Source organism: Macrosteles quadrilineatus, unplaced genomic scaffold (genome assembly GCF_028750875.1).
Source record: "Macrosteles quadrilineatus isolate MER2022 unplaced genomic scaffold, UCM_ALF_1.0 Scaffold_4__1_contigs__length_99947679, whole genome shotgun sequence".
In the NCBI taxonomy this organism is placed as follows: domain Eukaryota; kingdom Metazoa; phylum Arthropoda; class Insecta; order Hemiptera; family Cicadellidae; genus Macrosteles; species Macrosteles quadrilineatus.
The window spans coordinates 67,921,190-67,936,400 of NW_026542597.1; the positions used below are offsets into that span (position 1 = coordinate 67,921,190).

General features: G+C 34.4%; 2 protein-coding genes across 3 annotated transcripts in view; one reads left to right on the forward strand and one right to left on the reverse strand.

Moving 5' to 3' along the window:
• Positions 1-421: 421 nt before the first annotated feature.
• Positions 422-11,730, forward strand: LOC128991693 (casein kinase II subunit beta). The gene is made up of 6 exons (XM_054414793.1): positions 422-507; positions 7,786-7,861; positions 8,294-8,396; positions 9,577-9,768; positions 10,643-10,832; positions 11,256-11,730. The coding sequence occupies exons 2-6, from the start codon at positions 7,790-7,792 to the stop codon at positions 11,365-11,367; spliced, it is 669 nt and encodes a 222-aa protein (XP_054270768.1). The 5' UTR covers positions 422-507; positions 7,786-7,789; the 3' UTR covers positions 11,368-11,730.
• A 2,370-nt stretch (positions 11,731-14,100) lies between these two features.
• Positions 14,101-15,211, reverse strand: part of LOC128992609 (dehydrogenase/reductase SDR family member 7-like) — a 34,827-nt gene continuing 33,716 nt past the window's right edge. For both annotated transcript variants that reach the window (XM_054416275.1, XM_054416274.1), the window contains one exon: positions 14,101-14,888. In XM_054416275.1, the coding sequence (XP_054272250.1) occupies positions 14,819-14,888 (70 nt within the window). In that variant the 3' untranslated portion in view covers positions 14,101-14,818. The remainder of the gene's footprint in view (positions 14,889-15,211) is intronic.

A 15,211-nucleotide genomic window follows, 5' to 3' on the forward strand; every position in this document is an offset into this window, starting at 1 on the left:
TGATCAGCAGCTGGCACCAGCATCACCGGTTCACCAATCCAGGCTGAGCCAGCTCAGTATCAGCTGTGAATTTTGTGGTCACATTAAGCTGACAGTCGCGGCTTCTTTCAATTCGCCGCTGATGCCAGCCTAGTGTGACCCGTGTTTAACCAGTGACATTACCGCAACTTGACATCATATGGCAAACAAAATTTGCCAAACGAAAACAGTTTGTATCAAACAAAAATGTTTGTAAATAAGTCTTATGGGATCATAATTTAATTTGTTCGTTGGCTTTAGTTTGTTATTTCACTGATCTTCAATGAATACAAATCATAGGCCTAGTTTTAATCGTAGTAATGTATTGAATTCAGTATTGAGGAGATTCAATCTTCTTGAACGCCTTTGGATTGTAGGTCCATCTGTTCAATTCGAAAATGGCGTTTTCTGCAAAACAAAATCCAAAGAGCTCCAAAATTTGATCCTCCCTTGAACAACGTCAAGCGTGGCTAATCCAAGTAGAAAGAGGTGAGTAATAATTTCTTTGTTTTCCTTTATTTACTATGTCAAAAACTGTCGAAATCCGAGAGAAACTGTTTCGAGCAATTAACTACCATCAATAATTAACTTAAACTAGTTGAAATTTGTATTCTTATTTAGTCTCAAGGGCGTAAAAAATCATGCCGACTAAACGATTGCAGCCTAGGTCCAATCAACACATTAGCTTGATTCGGAAACCGTACCTAATTAGCGTGTCCATCTGCTAATATATGGATGTTTATTACATTTTGGATTTTGCTGCCATTTTGTACATTTTTAGAGCAGGGTAAATTAGGTTCTAGAGCCCATTTCCCATGAGATGTAACTTAAGTTAAGTCACACCTGTTCATTGTAGGGGCCTACTGTATGTAGCTAATGTAAATGGGCTATAAGTTACATACTAAAGTAAGTTACAATGAAGGCTAAGTCTCAGGCTGAATCATTTTGTTGGTTACTTCAATACCTAGGCCTATTTGTTTTTACTAGCTGGAAGTAGGCCTAATACGTAGGCCTACGGCTGTATAAATACAGCGGGAAAATAATTTCATATAGGCCTACTTAGGCCTAGGCCTATAATCTCGGCTAGGCCGAACACCATTATTTATTTCCATATTGTACTAGGCCTAGGCTAAGTTTGAGTTAGCAGCCTGCGTCACTTTGTGACTCCAAAATCCTTGATATAAGTTATAAGTAGGCCTAGCCTACCTTAGGCTAGTTGATAAGGGCGAAAACGATTATTTCTCATCATATCTCTATTATTTGCTTTGCATGCCCTATTATTTTCATTGTAGCCTAACTTATGTGCTATTTCTTTGAGGCATCTTACAGGAGCCTAAAATTTCAAATGCTAAGTTTAATGAAACATAAGTTAGGCCTACGGTACTAACTTAGGCCTATGAAAAAAAAATCTCTTTTTTACGTTTTAAACAAATACTTTAACTTAAAGTGTGTTACTTAAATTCCTTAACCCTCCGAGTGTTAAAAGCGTAGCGTAATCGACGCACTACACACCCGCCGTGGTGTTATGTGTCGCTTTTGCGACACATAAACATCGTTTAATGCAAAGGCTCTGGGACCGGCTGAATCAGATTGAACTGGATCGAGATTGGTATCGTTGTTTTCAGCAGATTCTAAGCTTTCTCCTGATGTCTGTTTCTAGACGCTTTTAATTTTAGTCCCGAATATATTGTAGCAGACAGATGACGTGCGTATTTGTAAACAACTTCAGGGTGTCCACATTCTGGAAAGTCAGGGATAGTCATGGAAAGTCATGGAAAAAAATTATGGTCATTGAAAGTCATGGAAATAGGCAAAAAGTCATGGAAAGTCATGGAAATCCCCAATGATGGATGGATTTCAGGGGACCTTTCAATGCTCTAGTCGGCCGTAACCGCGACTATTGTAGCATTTTTCCGAATTTTTCACAAATGTACGACAATTTCAATTTATACAGTTGTCTTAGTTTATGGGTTTTGAGTTTGTATTAGTTCATTGTTGTACCTATTGTACTCCATTGTTATCTGTTAATACATATTTCAATATTTTCTGTGAAATAACTTGTCTAGGCAGTATTATTCGTGTGTGTACGGTATATTATAATTTTTTAGTTAAGTTCGTGAGTCATGGAAATCAATGGTTAATGGTCATGGATAGTCATGGAAAGTCAGGGAAATTGATGACAAAATTTCTGTGGACACCCTGAACTTGGTTAACCTCGCACCGATGACTGATGTGTTTTATTACGTTTATCATTGTTTTAGTGTTTAAAATAAAATGTTGTGATATACGTGGTGCATTATAAGAAGATTTAAGTGATTTTGAAGGGCTGGTTTATGATCCTGAAGATGTTTGTAAAGATATTGACGTAAATTATCCGCCAGATTCCTAGCTATGGTTAGGCTATGCATTCTTAGCTGACCCTAAAAATGTACGAAATCTGTTTTTCACCCATAACTTATTTATTTGCAAACCTAGGCCTACTTCCTTAATAGGCTAGGCTATTATTATATTTTTGGAATCCTCATAAAATTTAGAACAAAGAAGCTATTTAAAAAAAATTTTAGACCTATAAATCATAGGCCTAAACATTTATTGAGCGTAAACATACATTTTTAAAATTTATTTTAGCCAATAATTTTTGAAAAATGTTAACCCCACAAAAATTGTAGACATTTTTTGTTTGTAATGTTTTATAGCCTATTACATTGAAGCCCATAATTTTCCAAACAAACTGGTATATAAAACAGTATCCTTTAGAGTGTTTTTAAGTTTCTAAGATACATTTTAATAAAGCCCTGCAATTGCGCAATAAATGGGCGGACATTAATACCATTACTATGGACACTTGGAGGGTTAAGTTCAATACAACATGACTTAATACCAAGTTAACTTATGAAAACACAAAATCCCATCCACAACACAAAATCCAACGTACAGTAGGCCTAAGTCATTTTCTTCTTTAAATTTTATACAAATAGCATTGCCTTACTGCTGCACTTTACTTAAGGTCCTACACTCATTCGAATGAAAATGTCGATCGATATATCGATTAATCGATTGTTTCATTCAATCATAGATAAAAGGAGTATAGACATACTCCTTTTATGTCTATACTCCTTTTATCTATGATTCAATATATCGTTTGGTTAGTAAGGTAAGGTTACAACTAGTTACAATAACTTATTTTACTTGAATTCACTGAAACATCACCAACTAGCCTATAGATAACCCCATTTTCGTATGGATGTAAACAAATTTGTATTATCTCCATCTGTTTTGATATAATCTATAATATTAAAACGCGACAGGGTTTTTTATTTCACGCACTTGAAGGATTTTCATGATTTTTCTGTTGAAAGAAAGACAATTTTGAGAACTAGGGAATGTCGAAGCCATAATTTTTGTTTAGGGTCCCAGTTTTTTAGAAATTAAGTTTCAAATTTTAAAAAGTCTAGCAGCCGACGCTAACATTCTACTCTAGCTTTTGGTATAATACAATTTGCCCAACGTAACAGCTGTAAACATTCAGTGTTTTCAACACAAATTCCGCATTTGGATGAAAATAAAATGACATACGTAGGGTTGACTTATTTATACTATGCTACATTACAATCATAGATAGCCTACGTTCAATTATTGGGTAAGGGGATGAGAGATAATTTAAATATACATAGTAAAATACTAGATGTTCTAGAATTAATTTTTTTGAACAGTCTTTAAAATCTTTAGTTTGTTTTAGTGCTATAGGCCTATAATTTGTTATAACTAACAGCTGGTTGAATGTAAAAATATTCTATAGAGCTATGAGGTTAGTTTATTTACTCTGTGATTTTGTCATTGATTGTAGTAGGAATTAAGTAAGATTCTATAACCATTGCTGTATAGGAATCGAAGCTCACGAATCTTCAAAAGAAAGCAAGATGAAAATTATTTTACTACTCGACTTTTTTAGGAAAGGTTGGGAAAGTAACAACGATCACAAGTTTTAATTCATCTTAGGAGCTTTTTCTGTACAATAAATTTTGAACTGCTTAAACTAAGCTTGAATTAGGAATATACATATTGATATAACTATACACAGTTTTAATGGGCTGCTCGATTCCCGTACCTACGTAGGACGGGCCAACAGCTCGTCAAATATAAAATTGAAACAGTTCAGATGATTGACATCAGAATTCAGCACATAAGTTACTTGTTATGTTTAAATTTCTATATTATTTTAAATACAATACAATTTTAAATTTCTTTATATTATCTAGCACTTCAAGGGGGGGTTTTCAGGCAGCTAGACCCAATCTATAACAATGAAATTAAATTTCAATAAATCAAAATTGCTTATTATCATAGTAACGTAATCTTATCTAGTTAGTATTAAATCAACAACAAAATATCATGTGTCAGAATGGGTTACAGTTAAATGAGAGAGCAAATGACTTTGTTATGGAATTACTTGTCAGAAACGGTATCAGTTAATATTTGTTGAACGACTGAGTACAAACTCAGTAGTCTGTTGTTTTTACATAAACTCGTGGGTTATTTTTAAGTTACCACTAGTGAACTGCGTTTATTGTAAAATGTAATAATTGAGAGAAGATTGCATCAGTTTTTGGCACAGTTACTTAAATAAAATTAAGCTCATATGCTTGTTTAACCTTTAGTGTAAGGTTCGTGGTTAGCCTTCAGCAAAAATGAACAAATTTAACTACTGGAACCTGAGACGTATAAGGCCCAACAAGTAAGACATAAAAAATACCTGTTGAAAATAATAGGTTTATAATTTATATTTTTACAAAGTTTTATATTATTATACTCTGTGGCTCTGGCTTCAAAATAATTCTTAAACAGATCCTCTATGTAGATTATAGGCTACCTCTTCTTTCTTTATCGTGTGAGGTGTGACTAACCAATAAAAAAATCATTTTTAAAAGTAAGGGAATGCTTTCAACCCTATCTCTCTTTCTCTGATGTCTCTAATGTCAACTTCTAATTTACCAACAATGTCATCCTGTCAACCCTGTTTGAAAGCAAACAAACGGAAACTAGTTGTATTACAGCCCATGCCCAACAACTTGCTTACAGTAGGCCTACCGTCAAGCGGGGTGACTATGGTCAAATTTGAAAATTTGTTATTATATTGATTTTCTCGGAAACGAATAAAGCTATTATGAAATAAAAAATACCCGCATATTCTCTACTATTTTGTGATCATTTTGACAAATTTAAAACAATATATGAAGATGTAGTCCACGGCATCTATTTTTTTTTGTGACTAAGCCTGATATGTATTAAAGAGGTTCTGAGAGTTTCAGTTGTATATCTTATTGTATATTTTTTTAAGAATTTTTTTGTAAACATTACCAAAATCTTGACTGCAATGGGGTGACTATGGTCAAGGCTAAAAACAATTTTTTTCAAGATTTGAAGCAATTAAAAATTATTATTAATTGATTTTTAATGGTTACATATATAAGTATGAAATTAAATACAAACTATAGAATTATTATTGAAAATTAGAGAAGAATAAATCAAAAGGGAATTTCAAATTAAAACGTGTAGGCTAACCATTACGAGTACGGCCCAGCGCACACGGTGTGACTGTTTTACAACTTTCGTTGCAAACCAGTGTAACTGTTTTGAGACTTTGGCAATGTATTACAGTGGGGAGGCGCACACAACGCAACTGGTTGTACATGCGATTTCAAAAAAAGTTTGAAACCAGTCACATACAACCGTGGGCCCGACGTTGCAGTTGCGTTGCAGAGTTCAGTTGCACGAGACCACGGGGTGTTTTTGTGGTGTTTGGTGGTATTTTGGTGGAATTTTGACGGCCGTATAGTGTTTTTAGTGTTTATAATTTCCTATCCGAATAGCTCTAGCTGAACAAACAGCCTAGTAGTAACATTCTTGCTCAAATAAGGGTGAACTCAATGCTCTCTCAGTACCCTTCGCTGTATTCGGAATTGATAATAGCTAATAACGTCTTCTTCGTCTGAGTCCGACTTAGTAAACGCACTTAAGGCCTTAAAACAATGTAACTGCACTAAATTTGCACTCCACTGATTGCACAATAGACGCAACTGTAGTTGTAAAACAGTCACACCGTGTGCGGACAGAAGTTTTGTTTCAGTTGCAAACTGGTTCCAAACGCAACTGGTTTGCAACAGTTGTTGTAAAACAGTCACACCGTGTGCGCTGGGCCTATGTTGTCAAGTACCTTAGGAAAAGTGGGTTACATTTTGCATGGCCAGAGAAAGAAGATACAGTATTTCGTTAGAAGGAAGAAATTACATCATTGCTATTCTCCCTGAACCAGTCCCAGCTAGGAGGGGGGGGAAGTGATTTTCAAAATCAAATTTGATACCTTCAATGTACAATAAGAACCTACAATGGTACGGTACGGTAATAAACATTGTTGCGGTACCGTACCGTACAGACAACCTAAGACTGAGTGCAAATTCAGAATTTAATTTTTTAAATCTATAAAAGTGATCAGTTTTTAAAGTGTGTAGGACTTATATATTATGATTTCTATTATTTTAGTTCTAAAATCCTGATTTTTAACACACTCGATGTTGTGCGGACTTTCAAAGCCCACTAGAGCAAGAACTAAAAACACTAGCCAAGAAAAAAAATTATTTCAGCCATTTTATAGAACTTTGTGATATTTTTTCATAATAAAATGTGTACATTTATCTATTAAAGTGGTTAGTTTAAAGTGTGTAGGTCTTAGAATTTTGTTAAACAGACTCAAAGTTGTGCGGTTTTTCATCAGAGAAATATTCACGACAATTTTCCAAAGGTTATAACTTTTTATCCAAAACTTATAACTTATTTTCCTAATTATGTTTATCTTTAAAACTGCCAATTTTCAAGTTTGTAGTACTTATTATTATTTTATGATTTTTTTTTTAAGTGCCCATTTTATCTAAATCTCATTTTTTTTGTACTTAGGAGTAACATTTTTGAAAAAAAAAAAAAATTATACCAAATTGTAGCCAAAAGTCTTCTTTTTCTGACCATTGTAGCCCCATATCAGTGAAGAGAGTGTATGCAGTAGTATAATAGGTGTTACCAGAGTCACCCCACTCGGGGGGTGACAATGGTTAGCCAAAAAAATCTTTTTTTCTCCAATCTCCTTTCAGATTAAATTTTTTCTAAAACTTCCAATAAGCAACAAGATTGGGGGTATAGGCTACATATATACCATAAACATAGAATTATGTTGAGAATTAACAAAGTTACAAATGAAAATGCACGTTTTTTGACCATAGTCACCCCGTGTGACGGTAGTACTTTTAAGGAACTGTAGAATAAAACTAAACCTGGATAGAAATCTACAGTTGATCCATTTTAGAACTCCATAACTTAATTGTTTTGGATTTTGGTACTCACCTAAGTGTTCGGTATAACTTAAAAACTACATCCCCACTATGCCAGAGGCTGTTTGGTAGAGTCAACCTGCTTGGCCGCACCACTTCCTTTGAACTGGACCAACGTGTCGGATTGAAATCGGCATGCGACATTGCCGATTGGCTTGATGCGGCACAAGCCAGCTGTGTCCACAGTTGCCAATATAATAAACTTTAAAATAAAATTTTTTTGGGGTTTGGTTTTTATCTGTACTGCCATTTGTCATAGTGGGGGTGCAACTCAATGTAGACCTACAGCTGATTTGTGCGTTTATGAGTTGCTATAGTCATGAATATAAGAAGATAACGTTGTTATCTTATAAAAGCTCTAGGAATGACCAAGGATTGTTGTTTACAGAAAGATGAGCAGTTCTGAGGAGGTGTCGTGGATTTCTTGGTTCTGCGGCCTTCGAGGAAATGAATTTTTTTGCGAGGTAAGGACATTTGTTTGGATTTAGGGTTCAGTTAAAAATCAAGAAGGAATACCACATAACTTAGGCCTAAGATTCCAATTGTTGCAGACATTTCCTTTACAAAAGAGTAAACAAATTCAGAACATTTTTTTACATCTGGATACAACAAAATTAGTGCAGATTATCCAGAAACAGATAGTAAAATGTATAAATCATATGCTCATAACTTCACAGTTAGAACCACACATTGAACGTTTAGATAGTAGGCCTATAGGCTATAGCGTTAATCTTTAAAAAACAAATAGGAAAAAATAAATTCATTTTGTAGATAAGAAACAGAATGTGACATCATAATATATCTAAGGAAAAGCTTTAATCTATGATGAAAGAAAATAAAAAGAAAACTGTCAACTTGTGCAGGCTCTATGTTAATTTGGTTTTATTTTTTCGTAGGTCGATGAGGATTACATACAGGACAAGTTTAACCTGACAGGCTTAAATGAGCAAGTACCACATTATAGACAAGCTTTGGATATGATTCTGGATTTAGAGCCAGGTAAGTTACTATATATTTTTTTTATTCTGTTACAGAAGTTTTAAAGTCACTTGTTCTTTTCCCCTTGGAATATGTGGATCGTCAATCAATATGAACTTTGCCACTTTAGGTCCATATTTTTCTACTAGAACTAGTAAATAAGGGTAACATAGTCTCAATGGTTTGATAATGTATGTTATTTCAGAAAATGTTGAATGGTACAATTTTGTTTTATACAAAAAAAGTTAAAAAAATAAGCATAAGGCCTACTACTTATTGATTATTGATATTTTAATGGACCTTATTGGTTCAAATTTAAATACACAATTAATTACAAATAATTGATCAGAATCAATATTTTTGATTGAATTTAGTAGATTTTTAAATATAATTTTAACCTTTGCACACCACATAAACTTGACCAACGGCACAAATAACATCTCATATATTTATTTTTTAAATTTTAGCCTAAAATTTGTTTTTAATTGCTTGACTTGATCAAATGCCAAAAAAGTAAAGAATGCTAAACTGCATGCACAGCAACACCAAACAATAGCTGGGCTCGCAAAGATACTGCTGATATTGAGCGTGAACGCAGTGACACAGTACAAAAACCACAGACAGTACCGGTATACGAAAAGGGATTTCGTGAGTATAATCTCTAATGGCATTAACAGGGTGTGTAGTGCAAGAGTATATTTGCATACGGCATGTAAAGGGTTCCTTGCATTCATATATATATATATAGTTTCATTTACTTTATATCCATTTAATCACTCATAATATTAATTTAGTGGGTCGAATCAATTTAAATATACCCTTTTAACCCCCTGTAGGTTTGGAAATGATTTGACAGTGCATATTTTAATTTTTTGCCTACAGGTCTCAAACAAATTTGGTACTTATAAAATTAATTTCCAGTGGACTCTTACACATAAATGATAGTTAAATAGACAATATTCATCATGTGTTACATACAGAAAACAGCAGCCAAGATAAGATTCAAATCTCAATCTAAAGCCCAGTAGGCCTATACTTGGCCTGTGATGAAACACTTTAGACCTCTGGTTCAGACTAACAATCACAGGTTGATACTCTCTCAAAAACCTTACTCAACCCGTTTTATGCCACCCTCTACTACTTATACATTTTAATATCTGAAAACCTAGATTTAAAGTCATGGCATCCCTTCTTTTTGCAGATGATGAACTCGAAGATAACCCTAACCAGTCGGATCTAATTGAACAAGCAGCTGAGATGCTGTATGGTCTGATTCATGCCCGATACATCCTAACAAATCGAGGGATCGCCCAAATGATAGAAAAGTACCAAGCCGGTGATTTTGGACATTGCCCCAGAGTTTATTGCGAGGCAGAAAACATGCTTCCTATTGGTGAGTTTGGGGCCTAGTTTGATAGAGTGCTGTAGTCTTTTATCCGTTAGTTCAGTAGATAATACCTTCCACTTACATTGGAAGTATAATAAGCAACAGTGAGAGTTAATTTACTGAGTTTATTCGTAAACAAATTAGGATGACAATTTTAGTCCATCATTTAACGCAATTAGGCCTACATTAAAATATCTTTTCATACAGTTACCGGACAAAGTGGGCTTACTTGCACTGATTATAATAGCCTACAGAAAGCTGCATTTACTTACTTTTGCCGCACAATTTTACTTTGTCGCAGGATTTTTTTTTTTTTGCACACCAGTAGGCCTATTTCAACCAAACAACACAAAACAAGTGTGCTTTTATTATGTATGTAATCCATGTACGCTTGGAAATAGGTTGGCAACACCATATAAAGATATTACGACTATGATCAGCTGGTGCACCGTTTCCCATTTCGTTTGATGTTTTGATTTAACCTAACCTAAAACAATGTTTTCAGTGTTTGAAAGACTATTTATTTATATGATTTATAGCAACTGTGTAGGAAAAATAACTATTGGATGCCAATAGAAACCTAAGTATGCATTTTCTTCTAACCCTAAAAAAACTCATTTAAGGAAAGGGTATTCATTTCACACCAAATATGTTGATGTAATTTCAATTCAAAGGAATTAGGATCTTAATCGTTAAAATCTTAGGTTCTTATAATATTAAATATTAAATCTTAAGTTGTTCCTTACTGGGTAGGCCTACTGGCATTAACTTTTGACAATCAATTTTCAATGCCAACGTTCAGGAACAACAGTATCAAGAATTGACTTGTCCCTAGCTCCTAGCTTTGAGGTGTGGTACTACACATTGCTTTGTTTGGCAGGTTTGTCAGACGTCCCTGGCGAGGCTATGGTCAAGTCGTACTGTCCCAAGTGCATGGACGTGTACACACCCAAGTCCTCGCGCCACCACCACTCAGACGGAGCGTACTTCGGGACAGGCTTCCCTCACATGTTGTTCATGGTCCATCCAGAGTACAGACCCAAGCGTCCCGCCAACCAGTTTGTCCCAAGGTATGGGTTTAAGTTGGTTTTGTACTCCCTTGCTATTAAACACTTCCCTAGATACAATTATGCAGTAAGGAATGTGTCAACATGCACAGCTAGCAAGCACTCATCTGGTTCATTGGTTTGCTTAACTACATAGCAGTGAGGTACCCTACAGCCACATCTAACTTGTTCATTTTCTCCTTTTATGATGCCATTAGAACTAATTATTGTCCCTTATAAGTGTTAAGCTAATCTAGGTAGGTCAATTACAATGATGTAGCAAACTTTTGAATGAATGAAGAATACATTGACATTGTGACTTAGTTAAATGCATCTACATTCATTCTAACTCGATTTCGTCTGCAACCCAACAAAATTTGATTGGGCATAGCTTATGGACATGATTCACGCAAAGATTTCACTAATTTATTTGTGGTTATTTTTCAGACTATATGGTTTCAAGATTCATCCTCTCGCATACCAAATCCAACAACAGGCTGCAGCCAACTTCAAAGTCCCACTGCGTGCTATGAACTACGGAAACAATGCCAAACGTTGACCTTAACTTTAGCTTTGTAATGGGAACGGAACATAGAAACAGTAGTTGCTGTGTTTTTTACTGTTGATAACACCCTAGACTAATCGTCATACTAGGGAATACAAGCTGTGTGTCCTATTGGGAACCACCCATATTGTATAATGTGTTTATGTTAAATAAACAGAAATAATGGATCATTGAATCTGAAACTTTCCATTGTAAAATATCTTTTTGTTATAGGCCTACTGTACAAAGTACCTGTGCTACTCGAACTATGTTTATTTTTAAGTTAAGTAAAATGTAATTTCCAAATTTAGTTTTATAAGTTTTTTTTGTAAGTTTATCAATTACTGTTTTTGACATCAAATAAAATTATTGATCATATTTGCATAATATTCTTTTTCCTTTACATGTATTTATCTTTGAACAGTACAAAACAGTTCATTCCTTATCCATCTAGGCTATATAGAATCAAATGACTGTCAGTCCTTTATGTTTGTTGCTTTAGTACAAACTGTCCAATTGGGATGAAACTTAGCACTGGTCAGTGGTCATGCATAGGTGTAGTGAATACAATGCAGTACTTCTGCACTGAAAGTCTGGGTGCAATGTTGAGAGAAGATTTTCCCTGCTTCTTCATGCTTATGACATTGCGACGAATAAACTTGAAACTGAAGACAGCTGTTTTTGAGTAACTTCATTGACTTATGGATGCTGAAGTAGGCATCCCGTCTATATGGTCAGCTGTCTGCAAATTTTTATCAAGAAAGAACATAGTTCTGTGGGTCAATCACACATTGGAGGTGTCTAAAATTGGATACCGTACCGCCTTTATACCGCTGAAGTTCCATGATAAGTCGTCCTATCAGTTTTACCTAGCTAAGCAGTCCGCATATTCTACAGAAATTAGTAATTTAAATCAGAGCAACATGTTAGTGGCTCATTTTGAGTTTAAAACTGGCAAAAAATTAAACATGAGAATGGTATGTCTAGTTGTTTAGTAGTCAAAGCTAATAATATCCATCATCCTACTGATTCCTTAGTCTATTATCAGACTTATTTACTACCTTATTTTCAGTTTCGACACAGTTGATGGGCAATAAACGGTTGCTAAAGCTCACAAAGTCTTTCTATCAGTTTGACTTGTTCAAAAAGTTTGTGTATTCAACAAAAATTGGCAATTTACATCGGTACGATCTGCCGATGGCTCACATCAACTGCATTTTGATTAAAAAGCTGGCGACAACTTTAACAGGTAGAAATTTTTAAACTAAACCATTTACAGGAATAGTAACCATAGTAATAGAATACTTCCCAAATCCTTATCTTTAGGTTTTATTTTCCAAATTCTAGTAAACATGAACACCACACAATGTAATTTGTCTTTGGGCGGATGTTGCAGTATGTGTCACAGCTGTGAACAACAACAACGATGCAGATCCTGCAACATCCCTTTAACAACAAACACCCCAAACAACATCTGTCCACAAGCACCATGTTGCCAAGACCTATTGCAACATTCACTGATGCATATTTTGCAGAACTTTAGACTCCTGCCCTGTGCTTGTGTTTGCCAACACCGTAAGAATGAAACAAACGATGTACAGAAACCAAATAAAAGGTCATGTAAAGATAAATGTAACCAAACATGTTTGCAGTACGATGAAGACATTCCCGAAAGAGAAAACTCGTCAAAGCGAACACAAAAAGAGAAAAAGTGTAAAAAGACAAAACAAAGAGAAGCTAATAAATTCAGCTTTGATGAAAGACAACGTAATAAAAGTGAGGAGGATTCAGATTCTGATGAGAGGACATTTGGATTTTATGGTGGCGAAGGTGACAAGAAAAAGAGTACAAGTTTCCAAAATGCTGAAGACATTAGCAACTATGCGAGGAAGGTGAATCGCCACCCTTTGGCATATTTTGTACCATTCTAAACCCTATATTTATCATGTTCTTATTTATTACATGTCTTACTTGAATTGTATGAGATTTCATGTACAGTTTCTTTTTACAGACGTATTTTAGAAACCCTTGCCGACAGACCGCCACCACCCACCAGTGCTCGAGCGAACACCATTAGCGCAACGATACGTTGAACAGCCATAGGTCTCGGTGGTGTAGTGGATAGCGCACTGGGCTGGTAATTCAGAGGTAGCCGGTTCGAATCCTACCGGAGGCATTAACTTTTTGACTTTATTTTTTTCATTATCAGCAAGTTTGGTTGGTTTGGTTAGGTTATGATAGTTTAATTTTATAATTAAAAAACTATCTAATTGATTTTGACTTTTATAATTTTATTTTATGAACAGAACTATTTGTGTTATTAGTAAACCTTAATTTGATATTTTCATTATCATCAAGTTTGGTTAGGTTATGACAGTTAAATTTATTTTAATTTAACCTACAAACAATACGTTTTGACAGCGACAGTGATAGAGATAACAATTTCCCACCAACAGTTCGGCTATGCACGGTATGATCATCGATCTCTATTTAGAGATCAATGGGTATGATGGATTCTGCAGTGCGCGGTAGTGGTCTGTCGGTAAGGTCTCGTACTTATTTTTCAATCTAAAAATGGATGTTCGCAATAAAATAATTGTCATGGAGAAAAATACTCACGCCTAATCTATTTAAAAAAATGTTTATACATGCAAAACTAGAGCAATAGCACTAAACATTTTAAAGCAATAATAAAGCCATTCATTCAAAAAGGTAAGTTAAAACAAGAAAATATTCAAAGTCCAAAAATTTTTATTTTATCAATAACATTACATAACAAACATAAAGCTAAAAGTGATAACTTTGGCACTAATCTAAACAACTGTTAAACAAATAAAAATAACTAGATGCCTTGAACACAGGCTTTTCTTAAGACTAAATAGGGTTTTAACAAGTTAACGTATAAGTAGGTACCCTGAACACGATTTGGGATAAAATGCTAGGTTTAAGATATGGAAAATAAAATACAACCACTCTTCAGGACGGAATGTTCTAGCTTTAAGTCTTAAAAACCTCTCTTGTAGGATAAAGTTTACGACCAATCATAGCAAAGTGTATACGGTTTAAAGGTACACAAAAAATATATATTCATATATTCCTGTTTCATTAACAGTAACTTTGAGCTTTTAAAAGACACATTACTGTTCTTTCTATTTCCAAAAACATTTTTGAATAAAACAACCAAAAAATAAAACTGTCTTGCACTGTAAAACACGGCTTTACTAAATCCAAGCACATTCTTCATCTTGTGATCCAAACGACCAATTTTAAAACTTAAACAAGCCTTTGATTGAAAGTTAAATATCTCAAGCAACAGTTATTGTATACTGTATAAAATGTCTAGCTGCTACCACTACCACAGTGTTCAACACATTATAGACATCCTTCAATTGGGCAGTCCAACCCCATGCCATCAAGCAAGAAATTAGCAATGTGACTAATGGTTTATGGATTAAACTAGTGCTCCTTAAACTTCGACAGTTGTTCGACCATCTCTCAACTTCTGAAAGTAGCTGAATTTCGTCACTTTCATAAACCTGCAACAAAAGATATGTGAGCACATTGTAAAAAAGGAAAGATTTTAGGATGGGTTTAATTATTTGAAGACAGCCATCAAAATAGATTTTTTGGGAAGCAAAATTACTCATTATTGTGTCAGTAAAAGGAAAGTCTAACGAAATTGTATTTTTTTAGTGGATGTAGGGATATTAACAGATTCATAACACTTTTAATTCACAGTAAATTCCTTTACACAATCCCAAAACTAAAAATAGAATATTAACAGCTTCATAACACTTTCAATTCACAGTAAATTCCTTTACACAATCCCAAAAATAAAAATAGAATATTAACATCTCAA